This window comes from Xyrauchen texanus, chromosome 31 (assembly GCF_025860055.1).
Source record: "Xyrauchen texanus isolate HMW12.3.18 chromosome 31, RBS_HiC_50CHRs, whole genome shotgun sequence".
NCBI lineage: Eukaryota > Metazoa > Chordata > Actinopteri > Cypriniformes > Catostomidae > Xyrauchen > Xyrauchen texanus.
The window spans coordinates 37,986,538-38,003,724 of record NC_068306.1 but is presented as its reverse complement, the minus strand read 5'-3'; the positions used below and the strand labels follow the sequence as shown (position 1 = coordinate 38,003,724).

Sequence of the window (17,187 nt, the reverse complement as noted above, 5' to 3'; positions counted from 1 at the left end):
TCAGTAGCGACTGCTCGCACTGGAAAGCAATTTCCTGCATCCCTGCCGCTGTATTGAGGCACTTGAATGATTTCGCTCAGGGCCATGCAAAGGACATGGAGATGTGAGGTGGGCCCCTGTGGCAGATGAAAACATCCCTCTAGACAGGAGATGTGCTGGACTCTGTGCCTGGGACCATTGGATGAATACCTCAAAAACACTGACATCTGGTCTTGGTCCATGTCTAGCAATTCTCCATGTGCTGGACTTCTAAAGGAGTAAACAAAGGGTAGTTTGTGGGACAGCGGGTTATTTTGTCAGAGTTTCTGTTGGTTGCTGAGTTTGTTGTATTCTTACATTGCTTTTTTCACTGTTTTTCGACAGTGAAAGTGACATACTATTATTTCTCATCATTATTGTAATCGCAAAACAAACCCTGACAGGGTGATCAGGGTCTTGTATCAGAAGGTGTCTATTTTACAATAACAACCGGCTGACTGTACAATATCCCACTAATTACATGGCTACTAAACAAATAAAGAAATTAATGGACATAAAATATTGATTTGCGTTGAAATTATGTAAATGTGTGAGAAGAAAAATTGCTGAACAGGAATTCCACCTCCACTTTGCTTTCTGTTGGTGTTTATTTTGTAAATAATATCTGACTGCTCATTGTCCAGCTTATTACAAGACTAGTTAAATATATTTTATAGTATTTTTGTCATATAGGCCTATATATATATATACACACACACTGTATATTGTCTTGTTTTCAGACAAATCTACCAACATTTTGTAATGATTATATTAATAAAAAAAAAAGAAGGATTCTGAGGGGAAACAAGTTAATTTTTCTTACCCCTTTGTCAAATAATTTCTTGTTTTACACTGAATCCTCGTTAAATTCTGTTAGACTCTAAATCAAAACTAAATCTTGTCATTCTGGATCTCAGGTAGAAAACAAAATCTTGTTTTAAGAATGTTTCTCTATTTTTACCAGACAACAAGACAAATATGCTCAGTAAGGAAATAATTTTTTTGCAGTGAGATAATTTTGAACTAGATGACAGACAGACAGACAGACAGACAGACAGACAGACAGATAGATAGATAGATAGATAGATAGTTAGTTAGTGTTACGTCCTGAGGGACGTATATTATATCATTGTGATAGTGATATGTTTAATGTGGTTTATTGTGTGTTGTGTCTCCCTGTGTATTTCCTTGTCTCAGCCCAGGAATGTAGAGTATAAGAGGCTCTGCAACTCTCTTCACCAGACACAGAGAATATTTTCTCCTGCACTAGTCATTCTATCTCTTGGTCCCAGCTTTGCAATTGTTGTGTGCTAATGTGAGTTAGACAACAGTCTTGTCAGTGTCTTTACGTGCGAGTTGATTAACAGAATTGTCATTTGCAGTTGTTTACTGTTTATATTCCTTTGGTAATGCCTTACAGTTCAATGTGCAACTTCTACAAGTTTATTACCCCAGTTTTAACTTTAATTTTGAGTCTATTTAAGTTGTTTGTGTTGTGGGATTATTTAGTAGGGAGGTGGACGCCATTTACAGAAGAATTCTGTTTTCTCTTGGTTATTTATAGAGAGGGAGTTAGGGAAGTGATTTGTGTTTTCTTCTCTTTTACTTTTTGATAGGTAAGTCACTTTCTAAACCCCTTTTGGAAGAATGTCTTTTGTTTATTATTTTGTCCGGTTCCACTCCTGAAGTTTTCCATTTATCCCATTGTTTACTTTAATAAATTTGTTATATTTTTACTATATCAAGCATGGTTGTGATCTGTCACAACAATGCGTGATTAGGTTACTCTGGGACCTGGAGACAGGATCACTTTTGCGCTCTCTCCAAAAACATTGGTTACACACCTTCCCATACCCCTAGACCAAGGAAGGTGTGCCGTAAAGATAGATAGATAGATAGATAGACAGACAGACGGACGGACGGACGGACGGAAAACACACATTTGTGTAATTGGACTTTTGACATCCCTTGCAACTTCCCTAGGTGACAACATACTGAATATAAGAAAAGATTAAGGCCATATAGTTTCACACATTTTTTTTATTTTAGCCTATTATTAAGATTTAAACATTTCAATTTCATAACAAAATGCCATCAATTATTTAATTCATTGTGCAAAGTTTAACCAAATGAAATACGAGAAAATATTTTTATTTTATTTTACTAAAGACCACTCATTTCAATTGTATTTAATTTTATGAAATTAAAAAGTGTAAATCTTAAAAATAGGCACACACACAAACAAAATTACATAATGCATAGATTTACCATGAAACAAACCAGCAGATCTTCTTAGTAGCAGCAGATAATTGTTTGAGTGTGTGCTCTTGCATAGCTTGAAACGCATGATGTGAATTTATTACAAATTCAATATAGCCACTGATAGGCCTATGCAATGTGTCCTGGCAATGGGTTTATGATGCCTAGTGACGTCCACAAAAATCTAGATTTTCATACTGTGAATTAAATCCTTGTTTAAAATATTTCCTCAAGACAGTCTTACTATGCCATGCATTGATTGAATGAGTCTTACTAAAGAACATCTCCAGGTCACTGATAGAAATTATATGTCTGGTCTTTTGTACCACTTAAGATGTTTTTTCCATTAATTTTATTCATGGAAAATATGGAAATGAACCTTTGCATATATAATGAGAATTACATTTAAATGTCATGTAACAAGGCACAATAGCAAGTCTTAATGATCCAAAAAAATATGCTTAATTTCTTTAAGCATTAACAATTATGATGTAGAGTAAAATAATTATATTTATATTATTAATATATTTTTTTGGTGAAAAATATCATTAAATTCACCAGCCTCATAAGAATTATGCACATGGTTAAGTATAATGCAAAAGTCAAATATTTAAACAGGTGAATAATCTACACAACGTGTATTTTGTCATGGATTTGGCATCATTTGCTAATTTATGTATATACATATGATAAAGCAATCTCTTAAAATCATAAATCTGTTTCATAATAAAAGGTGTGAAACACAACGACTGATTCCTTTACAGTGGGTGCTTTATTGAAGAAACATGATTTCAACTGACTGAAAGAACCCAATAGCTTCTCATCATATACATATTGCATGCACCTATACAACCTTCATGTGCTTTCGTTTAAAACAGTGACATGATTCAGTTAATAAATGCTCTAATTATTAAAAATGACCAAAGGAAGACTTACTAAAGAGTTTAAACCGCAGCAATCCAGCTCTAGATGCACATTGATCTGATTATTTTGACTAACCTTGGTATAGTTATTGAATTTGGGCAAACACTCATATGAAGTGATTTAAAACAAGGAAACAAAACAGTTTATGTCTATATCTCCAGACCTTTGGCAATGAAAAATCCAGGTCAGCATGTGCATTGAAAAACAACTTCACTGAAGTCAGAACATAAACATATGAGGGACCAGCTCAGAAAAAGCTACAAAGTACACAGCAGTTCAAATTTAGCTTTAACTTTACGTTTTTGCAGTACTGAAGTTTGTATGTGCTACAAGATATACACATTAAGCTATTATCTTTCAAAAGGCAAAACGCAGTAACTACACCATCCTGAAACTGAGATTTTTGTGTGTGTATTTTAAAGTAAATGCAATTTTTGACAATCTTTTGACAAAATGTGTAGTTACAGCATTTTGCCTTTGGATAGCAGTATTACTCAATGTCTGCTGGTAGGTCTGAGTTGCTTTTGGACAATATATATCATCACAGAGGCAATCAGAAGACAAATGTTGTGATGGAGTTAAAACAAAATGTAAAATTTGTGTTTCAGAGCAGATTTAAACATTGACGTGCCACATTTCTGCACTGCACGTGGCAGAGAAAATCGTAATTACTTGTTTGTTCATTCTAGGTTTAATGTGAAGTATTATAAACAAATATTTACACAGATATACCTTTATTTTATTTTCTATTATATTCATTCCGCAGAGATCAAGTCTACAAAATTAAGTACAAAAATGTCCGAAAGCTCGAAAATAATCAGTTACATTAACCATTGTAAAACATCTGCATTCATAGACACCAAAGAAAGCAGAAAGTAAAACACAAAATACAACCAAACACATTCCCAAAAGGAATGACCATTCTTTAGCGAGCACACATATAATAAATAATTATCATAGCACAACCACTCCTCCCCTGATTAAATAAGACACCATGTGCACACAAAATCTTCGTTCTTCTTCAGTAAACTCAAGCAGTTGTTCAGAAGATGTAGTCATTAGTCATCTTGAGTGAAGGCATGGCCTCGTTGACATTCTGGTCGAGTCTGTGATACTCAACACCACGTGAGCAGAAGCCATCCCTCCAGTGGCGACTCTGAGCCAGTAACATGAGCTATACATGCAGACAAAAAGAAAGCAAAATGTTAATAATGATGACAGAGTGATCTTACAGCTTTAGACTACTGCAACGACCTGCTGATTCGAAATCGTAATTCAGAAAAAACATTCTCTGATTGTTTAAGTGTTGCCTACATAAAGAACGGGCCATGCAGTCCCACACAATTTTTATCATTACCTCGTCTCTTGTATGCTGCGATCAGCTAATGTTACTCAAATCTACACCACGCTACAGCCCAGAAGAACTTGATGAAATAACCAAAAATATAAATGCAGTCTTCTCTAGCACTCTTGATAGTGTCGTCCCACTTCGATAAAAGAAAATTAAAGAAATAAGCCCTGCACCATGGTACAATGATCACACTCATGTTCTCAAGAAAGCAACATGTGGAAGAATACACAATTAGAAGTATTTTGTGGTGCACTGAAGGATAGTTTCTGTAGCTACAGACAGGCACTAAAAGCTGCCAGGTCAGCATACTTTGGTAAACTCATAAAAAATAACCACAACAATCCTAGGTGTTTATTCAGTACTGTGGCTAAATTGGTTAGGAATAAAGCCTCAACAGAACCAGATATTATGTCACAGCACTAGAGTAATTACTTCATGATTTTCTTTACAAATAAAATTGAAATAATCTGAAATAAAATTGGAATTATGCAATCATCTGTCATAGCACCTCAGAAAACAGTGTCTAATAATTTTCCTCACGTGCAACTTCAATCCTTCCCTGTCATAGGTCATGAAGAGCTAACAAAACATCAAATGCCACATATTTGTTAGATCCAATACCAACTAAGCTCTTAAAAGAGGTATCTCCTGTAATTTCAGAACCTCTTCTTAATATCATTAACTCCTCGCTATCCTTAGGACATGTCCCAAGAAACTTTAAAATAGCAGTTATCAAATTTGCTTATTAAGAAGCCACAACTTGATCCTGGAGAACTGGTTAATTATAGACTGATTTAAAATATCCTGTTTAATCAAAAATACTAGAAAAGGAAGTATCCTCCCAAATATGTTCATTTCTACAGAGAAATAGTATATACGAAGAATTTCAGTCAAGATTTGGGCCTCATCACAGTACAGAGACTGCACTTATCAGAGTTACAAATGACTCTTATCATCTGATTGCAGCTGCATTTCACTTCTAGTGCTTTTAGATCTTAGTGCTGCATTCGACACGATAGATCACGACATTCTCTTGAATAGGCTAGAGAATTATGTTGGCATTTGTGGAGTTGCATTAGCATCTCTGTAGCAATGTAGCATTAGGTCCTATTTAGCAGACTGCTACCACTCTGTCTATGTAGGCCTAAATGAGGAATTGTCAAACCAAACAAAAGTAAAGTATGGAGTGCCACAGGGATCAGTTTTAGGGCCTCTGCTTGTATATGCTTTTATTATCAGGAATTGTGGAATAAGTTTCCACTGCTATGCTGATGATACACAACTTTATATTTCTTCAAAACCTGATGAGATTTCACAATTCTCCAAATTAGCAGAGTGTATCAATGAAATAAAAGATTGGATGGCCTGAAATTTCCTTCAAAAACATAGGTACTAATTATTGGACCAAAAAACAAAAAATAAGCTGCTACAATATAATTTGACTCTCGATGAATGTACTGTTACATCATCTTCAACAGCGAAGAACTTAGGTGTTATATTTTATATCAATCTGTACTTTGAAAATCAAATTACCAATGTTTGTAGAACAGCATTCTTTCACCTAAGAAACATTGCTAAATTAAGGCACATGCTCTCTGCAAGATCAATAAATAAACTTCAATTGATTCAAAATGCAGCAGCCAGAGTGCTAACGAGAACCAAAAATATGATCATATTAGTCCCATTTTATCATAGTTACATTGGCTACATGTTAAATTTTGTATTTAAAAATTCTGTTAACTACATACAAAGCTTTGAATGGTGTAGCTCCAGCAGTACTTAAGTGACCTTCTTCACTTAAGTCCCGTTCCATCACGTTCATTACGATCGCAACATTCTGGCCTGTTAATAGTTTACGATACCAGCATTTCTGAAGGTACCGGAGTACCGAATCTACCCGGTACCCATGCAGAGTCGGGAACTTTTGAACTCTCACAACAAGCAAAAGATGGCGACAAGCAAAGTAGCTGCTGCGTAGTCTCATCTGAATCTTGTCGAAAAGAAAAGTGGAAAAAGCCAGGTTCTTTGTATTTGAGGCTGATGAAAAGGGAAACATCATAGATAAGCAAAAACCTATTTGTAAACGCTGCTTCGCAATTTTCTCACCTGGATTAATTCAAGCAACCAAAACAGGTTAGTTTAAAAGCATATTATCATTTGCATTAGGGCTGAAACGATTAGTCGACATTATCGACAACGTCGAAAATAAAAAAAAAATACGAGAAAAATTGTCATTGTCGGATAGTCGTTTAATCTCATTGAATGTAAAATGAAATCATATTAAACTAATGACGCGCGAGAGCAGCACTGCAGTTCACGACTGACGCAGGAGAGGAATAATTACACAGATCACAGTCCAGATGCAGTCCAGATGCACTCTAAACTTTCATAGCTTCTTATGTAGGTCCCAAAGTATTAGGGAATTTAAAAAAAAAGTAAATTCAGAAGCAGTCTCGTTTTGGAATAAGCGGAGCCGGAGCTCTTTAAAGGAAACATCCCGGCGTTACAAATGCAGTTATATTTAATGTGATATAGCTTTATTAAAGTTCAAATAATACAGAAGCAGGTCATGTTAATAACTTTAAACTCAGAAACTGGCATTTCTCTTTGTGAGTTCAATGAGTTGCGCGAATGAGTTGCGCGAATGTCCCGATCTAAGGGGGAGAGATTGAAACTGCACCCGGCTGAGAGAGACTCTGGTCAGGGACGCTCATCCCTCGAGCGCGCACACTTAATGCAGCTAGATTAGAACGCGATTGCTCGCGACTTATTTAATCATAATATTTGTCACTGTGCATTTTCTTATCATGAAGAAAAATGGCAATATGCAGCTTTATTAATATGAGAGCACTTTGCACATTAGTTTGGAAATTGTTTTTTATTCATTCTATTGTATGCTTGTTTATTTTGTTTTTTTTAGTACTTGGTAAAAACTTAAAGCAAAAGTTGCAAAAGTTGAAGCAAATCTTATACAAGTGTTCAAAAATACTTTAAGCATACATTGTATATTCATGACCATAGGTGAGGGTAGGAACAAAAATTGACCGGTAGATCGAGAGCTTTGACTTCAGGCTCAGCTCTCTTTTCGTGACAACGGTGCTATAGAGCGAGTGCAATACCGCCCCGCTGCCCCTGTCCCCTCACTCGTGAACAAGACCCCGAGGTACTTGAACTCCTTCACTTGGGGCAATACCTCCTTCTCTACCTGGAATACGCACTCCATCGGTTTGCTGCGGAGAACAATGGCCTCAGATTTAGAGGTGCTAATCTTCATCCCAGTCGCTTCACACTCGACTCAAAAGACCAAATCAAACTAACTGTATAGTGCCCAGTGAACATAACATTTACTCAGTGCACGTGAAGCGCTTTTACTTTGAAGTTGCTTTCACTCGCTTGTGCTTGTGTTGTTAAACAATAAATATGAAATGTTCAAATCAGATAATATCAAAAAGCAAGTATTCAATGTTTATTTCCTGTGAATTGTGAAATCTTTAGGCACTGTAAAAGCTTCATACAGTTCTACAATATTCTTTTTGTCTTAAGTATACTTATTTCTTTCTTGGCGTGTTGATTGGTCTGAAGTGTGGGCCTACCATGAAATTGTCTTTATTGATATTTCTACTATCTCTGAACTTTGATCTATAACCCAAATGTATCCATGTCCTCTGCAACAACAACAAAACAGACTCAAGCAGGACATAAAATATTCCTTAAATGTAGACAAATTTAGAGTAGATGCTTGCTTATTATATCTTATGCCATGGTCAATCATTTCTGATTGGCTGTCATGAGTAAAACTGTTTAATGCTCAGGTCATTCTTGTCAGTTGTAATCTATATTAATGGGCCTATCCTGCTGTCCGCCATAATAACAATGCAAGAGTTTTATGCCTCTGTTCAAACAACCTCTGGACATGATTAAAATGTAGCAAGTCTGTTGAGTCTCAGAGCCAGGATTAACAGTCACATCACAAAACACAACATAATCAAGTCATGCAATGTCATCTTTAAATCAACTGTGAAGCGCTACAAAAAAACACGCAAGGAAACACAGCAGTGTTCATCAACCCGTATTACTGAGTCCGACCTGGAGAAAATTAGAAATGCACTTGCACTTTCCTCTTACACATCCATAAGGTTTGTAAGGAAAGTATGGCTTGACATTCAGTTTTATGCTGGAAGGAAAACAAGGAAACTGGGACCTATCAAATGCATCTTTCACTAACTGGCAAGACTATTTAAAATATAATATGATAAACATTCTCTTATATTACGGCACTTCTAGCATACTGTACCTACTCGAGTGCGGCACTCAATCACGTATCGGTAAATGCAGACTGCTCTATAAAATGCAGCCTTTTGCAGTTAATTAATCACACAAGACTGTGTATGACAATGTCATTCTTAATTCAATCAGTTGTGCAGACATAATGGATACCATACAATGTCTCCGAGAGCAAAGTCTGCAGTGTGTTTTGGATGGTCTTCCCCTCATTACATAAGTGCCACTTTTACATTAAAATGTAATGTGAATAATGTGTCATTAATGTGGAAATGACAAAGAATAAAAAAATGATATATTTCATGTTCTTGTCAAACATTATATATAATATAATATATATATATATATATATATATATATATATATATATTAGGGCTGTCAATCGATAACATTTTTTAAATCTAATTAATTACATGGTGTCCCGATTAATTAATCGCAATTAATCGTATTCAATCACATAAACAAATATTTGCTGAGAAAGCCCCTCATATAACAATAATTCAATATATAATGATGAAATATTTATACATGTTATCTTTAAATATGATATTGAATGAGTTTGAATGTGATTGGTTAATTCTGAACACAGCCAAATCCCCAGTTATAAGAGGGTGTGCACACTTATGCAACCAGGTTATTGCAAGGTTTCTAATTTTTATTTTCGGTTTGTTTTTCAATTGAAATGTTCGCATTATAGGTCACATTAAAGGTGGAAAAAGTTCTGACATGATTTATCTTTGTCTCATTCTTTAACAACACAAGAACCTGGCATTTTAACAGGGGTGTGTAGACTTTTTATATCCACTAAGTATTCACAGCCTTTGCCATGACTCTAAAAATTGAGCTCAGGTGCATCCTGTTTCCACTGATCATCCTTGAGATGTTTCTACAACTTGATTGGAGTCCACCTGTGGTAAATTCAGTTTATTGGACATGATTTGTTAAGGCACACACCTTTTTATATAAGGTCCCACAGTTAACAGTGCATGTCAGAGCACAAACCAAGCCATGAAGTCCAAGGAATAGTCTGTAGACCTCCGAGACAGGATTGTATCGGGGCACAGATCTTGGGAATGGTACAGAACAATTTCTGAAGCACTGAAGGTCCCAATGAGCACAGTGGCCTCCATCATCCATAAATGGAAGTTTGGAAGCACCATGACTCTTCCTAGAGCTGGCCGCCTGGCCAAACTGAGCGATCGGGGGAGAAGGGCCATAGTCAGGAAGGTGACCAAGAACCCGAGCTCCAGCGTTTCTCTGTAGAGAGAGGAGAACCTTCCAGAAGAACAACCATCTCTGCATCACTCCACCAATCAGGCCTGTATGGTAAAGTGGCCAAATGGAAGCCACTCCTCAGTAAAAGGCACATGGCAGCCCCCCTGGAGTTTGCCAAAAGGTACCTGAAGGACTCTCAGACCATGTCTGATGAAACAAAGATTGATCTCTTTGACCTGAATGGCAAGTGTCATGTCTGGAGGAAACCAGGCACTGCTCATCCCCTAGCCAATACCATGGTGTTTTTCAGCGACTAGTCAGGATCGAGGGAAAGATGAATGCAGCAATGTACAGAGACATCCTTGATGAAAACCTGCTCCAGAGCACTCTGGACCTCAGACAGGGGCGAAGGTTCATCTTCAAACAGGACAATGACCCTAAGCACACAGCCAAGATAACAATGTGCTACAGTTGCTACAGCAACTCTGTGAATGTCCTTGAGTGTCCCAGCCAGAGCCCAGACTTGAACCCGATTGAACATCTCTGGAGAGATCTGAAAATGGCTGTGTACCGATGCTCCCCAACCAACCTGATGGAGCTTGAGAGGTCCTGCAAAGAAGAATGGGAGAAACTGCCCAAAAATAGGTCTGCCAAGCTTGTAGCATCATACACAAAAACCCTTGAGGCTGTAATTGGTGACAAAGGTGCTTGAACAAAGTATTGAGCAAAGGCTGTGAATACTTATGTACATGTGATTTATTTCATTTTTTTATTTTTAATACATTAGCAAAGATTTCAAACAAACTTCTTTCACATTGTCATTATGGGGTATTGTTTGTAGAATTGAGGAAAATAATAAATTTAATCCATTTTGGAATAAGGCTGTAATGCAACAAAATTTGGAAAAAGTGAAGCGCTGTGAATACTTTCCGGATTCACTGTGTGTGTGTGTGTGTGTGTGTGTGTGTGTGTGTGTGTGTGTGTGTGTGTGTGTGTGTATATATTTATTTATTAGGGATGCCACAATTCTCAATATATTATTGAACCGTTCGGTAGGACATCCACGGTTAAATATGCACTTGTGAATTGAGGTTTTGTGTTTAAATAATTTCTCTCCGATTTGGCTCTATTTGTGTGTGCCCGTGTGTAAACGCGCTTAGATGAGGAAACCCCATCCCGCAAGTAAATATCCAATCACTATGCACTAAAGTTAGGGGGCGCTTAACCATGCTTGCAATGCCGATGTCAGATTTCACACTTTAACAAATCAAATCTGTGGTGTGGGGACATTCCGGTTTTGCCATTGAGTATAATGGCGAGGAAGAATGGTAAACAAAAAAATGACGTGCAAGTATTGTTTTACACGTTGCCTACTCAAATGGAAACACTTCCAACATGACTGCACATCTGTGGCGCCATCACCCAGCGACTGCAGTACTGTGCAAGTTATAGGCACTATCATTGAATGTCATACAAAGTCCAATAAACATAAAAAAGCTAAATCAATATTTGGTGTGGCCACCTTTGCCTTTAAAACAGCATCAATTCTCCTAGGTACACCTGGATACAGTTTTTCTTGGTTGTTGGCAGATAGGATGTTCCAAGCTTCTTGTAGAATTCAACAGTTTTAATCTAACGATTATTCGACTATTCGCCGATTATTGAAAAGATTCATCATTAGCTCTTAACCGATTATTCCGCTTGTGGCCCGACATAAAAGGTTGGATTAAACGTGCTTACTAACAATAAAGAGATCTTTTAAAAATACCTCTAAATGACATTCACTGAATTAATGGGTAAAATACTTTTAAGTTTAATTCAGTAAATAAATTCACTGCAAAAAATCCTATTGTTATCAAGTGTTTTTGTCTTGTTTTCCATTTAAAATAGTCTAAAAAACAAAACACATTTACTTGCTTTAAGAGAATGTCTCTTAAATATAAGTGTATTTTGTATAAGTGTATTTTTTCACTTGGTTATAATTCAGTGCAGTAAAGACAAAATATACTTATTTGTATAGCATATAAGATACTTTGACTTGCTTTTAGAGAATAGATCTTGAATATAAGTTTATTTTGTATACAAGTGTATTTTTTCACTTGGTTATAATTCTGCAAGGGCAAAATAAGTAAAGACAAAATATACTTGTATTCAAGATCTATTCTCTAAAAGCAAGTCAAAATATATTATACGATTCTTCTCAGGTGAATGTATCTTTTTTTTTTTTTAAAGGATTTTTAGATATTTTAAGATATTTGCATTTTTAATATTATATTGAACAGTCTCAGAAATTTTTTTTCTTCTGCAGTATAGCTGCTAAAGAAAATGTACATTGTTCTAAAAGGAGTTTTAGATATTTATATTGGAAAACAAGCCAAAACAAAAATCAAAAACATGTTTCTGCTGTGTATAATGGGATGAAAACTACCCTCTCTCACCTTTCTGTTCACTTAAATCAATCTTTAACTCACTAAAAAATGAAATCCCTCTTATTAATAAAGCTGCATATTGCCAATTTTCTTCACGATAAGAAATGCACAGTGACATATATATTATGATTCAATAAGTCACGAGCAATCACGTTCTAATCTAGCTGCATTAAGCATGTGAGCTCGAGGGATGAGCATCCCCGCGACAAGAGTGTGCATCAGCCGGAAGCAGTTTCAATCTCTCCCCTTATATCGGGACATTTGCGCAACTCATAGAAGAGGCACTGACCACACAGAGAAAAGCCAGTTTCGGAGTTTGTAGTCAGGCATAAAACAGACATATACTGCAAATCCATTTCCGTTTTCATCATTGCACCTTTCCAAAAGACAAAGAGAAGAGAAGCATACCTTTCTCTTGTTGTGGTAGGTGATGTAGATTATGGCCACTAAAAAGGCTATGACGACGAGGTGAAAAAGAAGTGCGAGTCTTCATTGTGAGTTGCATAGATGGTTGTGTCCTTGATGTTTACATCAATTTTCTCAGAGCTTTTGAAGGGAGGGTTATTATTACCAGGAATCAGGTCATTCCCAATGCCCTGGTTGTCTCGAGTTACCTGACTGTCATGCACACTCTGATAATTATCACTATCACCATCATCAGCATCATCTTTGCCATTTGTGTAATCTTGAAGTGGCCCATTTGGTCCAAGGGAGAGGATGCTGCCCCCGTAATCAAAGATGGTCTCTGTTGTCTCTCCAGCAGGGGTGGGTTGTTTGTTTGCAGTTGTACTAGTCATCGCTTGTGAATTGTATTTGGTAGGCTGGGCGTGCTCTGGAAGGGTCAAATATTTCACTGGGGCAGCAGTAGTCACAGGAGGAGAGGTCGGAGCAGCTGATGGTTTGGTGGTGGGGTTGGAGGTAGTGGTGTTGCCAGTAGCAGGAGATGTTGATGTAGTCGACACTTCAGCCTTTTCTTTCAACTGACTGTCAATCTGAGAGGTTGTAACATTCTTTTTAATGTTATCAGTTTTAGTTTCAATGCTCACCTGCACCTTGTCAGCTGTGGAAAAAAAGAAAGAAGGCAAGTTAAGTTTGTTGTGAAATCTGAAGTGTATGAAAGGATATCAATAGTTTACACATGTTCTCATTTATTGCAGAGATACTACAGGTGAACAGATGTCAAAAATAAATCAATAAATAAAAAAAAACTTTATTTCGACGTCACAATTTTTTTTTGGGATTACATTCAGCCAAAATAAAAAAAAATTTTTTTTTAAAAAACACATTAGCTAGTTTTACTATAGTAATGCCAAAATTATTTTTTGGTGGTACATGTATCCACAACAACAACAACAAAAGGGTTAAATGGTAACTGGAGGTTTGCTATTGTGTGAAACCATGGTTAATTATTATTATTTTTCAAACAATATCTGTACCACAAATTAACCATGTTGTTAGTTTAATAAAACTGAAGTAACCAAGTTTGTTGTTTGGCAGAATGAATATGATTTTTATTACATTACTATTGTTTCTTCCTGTATTGTTACTACAAATATAAATATGGCTACTGTAGGAAAAGCAAGGTTAATTTCCATTAGGGACGAATAATGTTATTGCAAAGAAACCCAAAAACTATTGTGAGAAAATGCTAAACTTTTTCAGAAAATAAATTCTTTCCCTCCCTGTCCTCTGACGGTTTCATGGTCATAATAACAAGAGTATGTGTTGAAAAACACTTGTTTTGATTATCTGACAATTAAATTCACTGCTAAACAGAATTGTGAGAGAGCCCACTCCCTTGGATGAAAAGCAAACCCACACATGGATGGTCTCAGGATGCTTCACTGTTGGCACAACACAGGACTCATGGTAGCGTTCACCTTTTCTTCTCCGGACTAGCTATCTATTTTCCAGATGTCTCAAACAGCCAGAAGGGGGCTTCATCAGAGAAAATATCTTTGCACCAGTCTTCTGCTGTCCAATCCTTGTACTTCCTGCAGAATTTCAGTCTGTCCTTGTTTTTCTTTGCTGTCCTTCTTGACAGCAGACCATTGTCCAAAGTCTTCGCCTCACTGTGCATACAGATGCACTCACACCAACCTGCTGCCAATATTGAGCAAGCTCTGCACTGGTGGTGAAACGATTCCTAGCTGACTCCTCAGGAGGAGACGGTCCTGGTGCGGTCCTGGTGCTTGCTGGACACTCTGGGAAGTCCTTAAGCCTTCTTCGCTGCTGTTGAACCACTCTCCTTGAAGTTCTTGATGATCCGGTAAATGGTTCTTTCAGGTGCAATATTCTTTGCAGCAATTTCCTTACATGTGAGGCCAGTTTGATGCAAAGCAATGATAGCTGCATGTCTTTCTTTAGAAGTAACCATTGCGAAAAAGAACACAATGATTGGAAGCACTTCTTCCTTCATTTTATAGCAATCAGTCTGCTCTTATAATCCAATCAGAATGATAGAGTGATTTCACCTGACTAGTATTCGTTCACACTTTCCCAGGTGCTGCTGATATGATTAGTGAAATTATGTTGGCTGGTCATTGTGTGCCAGGGCCAAAAAAACTGTGAAATTTGGGTTAAGCTTTTTGAAATTATTTAAAATGCATCTGATCACTCTGCACAATAATCTAGAAAAAATGTGAATCAACACCACAACAACTGAAGCAGAAATCTTTGCGAAAGACAACATTTATGTCACTGCCAATAATTTTGGCCACAGCTGTAGCTGTCAGTTTGTCCAGATACTCAGGTGACATTTCAGCCTGTCTAGATTTGATAAAAAATTATTGTGCTGTTTATTTATTTATTTTTTGTATCAGTAATGTCCTGACTATACTTTGTGATCAATTGAATGCCACTTTGGTGAATTGAAGTAACAATTTCCTTCCGAAACAGCAAAAGCTGTACATTATTCTGAACTTTTGGCCTAGCATATAACCTCCTCGATAAACATTGTTACAGACAACATTTTATAGAAGGCAAAAACAGCCCAAACCTAAAAAAAATTATCGAAAACACAAGCTTGTATTTTGTAGTTTCTTGCCTTCAATAAACAACTTTTGAATTGTCGTGAGGTTCTCAAAATGTACAATAACTTGTTTTTATTAGTGAGCACAGTAACAGACACAGAACAAACACGATTCATCTTTCATGTTTATTAATAGAGTTCTGTTAATGTGCGCAGGACTGTGGCTGTGATGAAAAACAATAGTTAGAGGTAACTTAATCTTTCTAAGAGATATTTACCATAATGACCACATTTGACACTATTAGGAGTATAACTATTACAAATGCAGATACTAAACTGAACACGTCACAATGAGCACGAGATGCTGTCTTCATCAAACGTGCCCTCGACAGCTTCACAAACAGCGTGCAGGCCATAAGGTAAGATTAAACAATATCATTCTATCGTTCTCAAAGCAGAGATTTGTCATTTGAAAATGTATGCATGAAAGGAGACTGCATTTGTGTTTGAAATTACATTATTCTCATTATATATGGCCAGTGGTTTAATCTAGCTCACTTTATATACTGTATACTGTGCTGAACATCCAGTCTAGGTGAGACACAAAGGCTAACTTAAACACTAAAGACTTTATGCATCCCTGCCCATTTTAAGTAGAAATGAAATATTTGTACTATACGTAGATAAATTGCATATACCTGTGCATCACATAGACTACAGTACTGTACATAGCCTAACAAACACATTGTTCTGTTTGCCTTCAGGGACTCCTCTCAACAGCAGCTGCAAGTAGCAACAGGAGCCAAAAGACCCAGGATGTCTTTGAGAGAAGAGAAGCAGAGGCTGTCTGAAGAGGTCTGCAACACCATCCTGGAACACACCAAAGCAAGGTTCTCTTTCACTGGCCACCTTGTGAGTGCTGCCTTACTGCTAGCAGATATGTTTGAAAGGTACTGCCATTCATTTCCTGATGAGGCTCTGAATGCCACTGTGAACGCATACCCCATGCTGAACAAGGCAAAGCTCAAGACAGAACTCTCTCTGATCTATGAGAATCCTGAATTCAAGGGCTGCTGTGGTGCACTGGCACTGTACCAGGTTCTCATGAGCTACAACCTGCAGGAGACATTCTCTGAGACTGTGACTCTGTTGAACATCCTCATAACTACTCCCATGACAACAGCTGAAGCTGAGAGATGTTTCTCAACTTTGACACGAGCTAAGACATTCCTGCGAAATTCAATGGGCCAGGAACGTCTGAATGCACTGGCCATGCTTTCCATGGAGAGGGAACTAGTCCTCAACATGCCTGATTTCAATGAGAAAGTCATTGACAGCTTTGCTGCATTGAAAGAGAGAAGAGCACAGTTTCAGTACAAATAATGTAGCCTCTCTCCCTGTCTGTCTCTTTAACACACACACACCAAATCAGTTCACAGTTGATGTTGTTTTAAATGGTTATTTTTCATTCATTCAAAAAAAGTAAAAAAAATAAAAATAAATCTGTTCATGTTCATTTTTACAAATCTATACAATTAGCCAGAATATGGTTGTTCATTTACAAAGCCATACAAATAGCTGTGTTTACCTTTCTAGAAATTATTTTCAAATGCTGTTTTCAGGCAAAATGTCTATCGCTGTTCATGTTCATTTTCACAAATCTACACTGGGCAGAATATGGAAGTCTATACAAATTGCTTATTACCAATAACTTGCATCAATATTTTCAGTAGCCTCTA

General features: G+C 36.8%; 1 protein-coding gene across 2 annotated transcripts in view; it reads right to left on the bottom strand.

Annotated features, from left to right (window-relative positions):
- Window positions 1–3,030: 3,030 nt before the first annotated feature.
- Window positions 3,031–17,187, bottom strand: part of LOC127625425 (keratinocyte-associated transmembrane protein 2-like) — a 44,227-nt gene continuing 30,070 nt past the window's right edge. The window contains exon 4 of one of the 2 annotated variants that reach the window (XR_007968286.1): window positions 3,031–3,130. Coding sequence is in view for 1 of the 2 variants with exons in the window: in XM_052100720.1 (XP_051956680.1) it covers window positions 4,244–4,375 (132 nt within the window). In the remaining variant the exon portion in view is untranslated. Of the gene's footprint in view, window positions 4,376–17,187 lie in introns of both variants that reach the window. The other variant, XM_052100720.1, reaches the window with a different exon arrangement.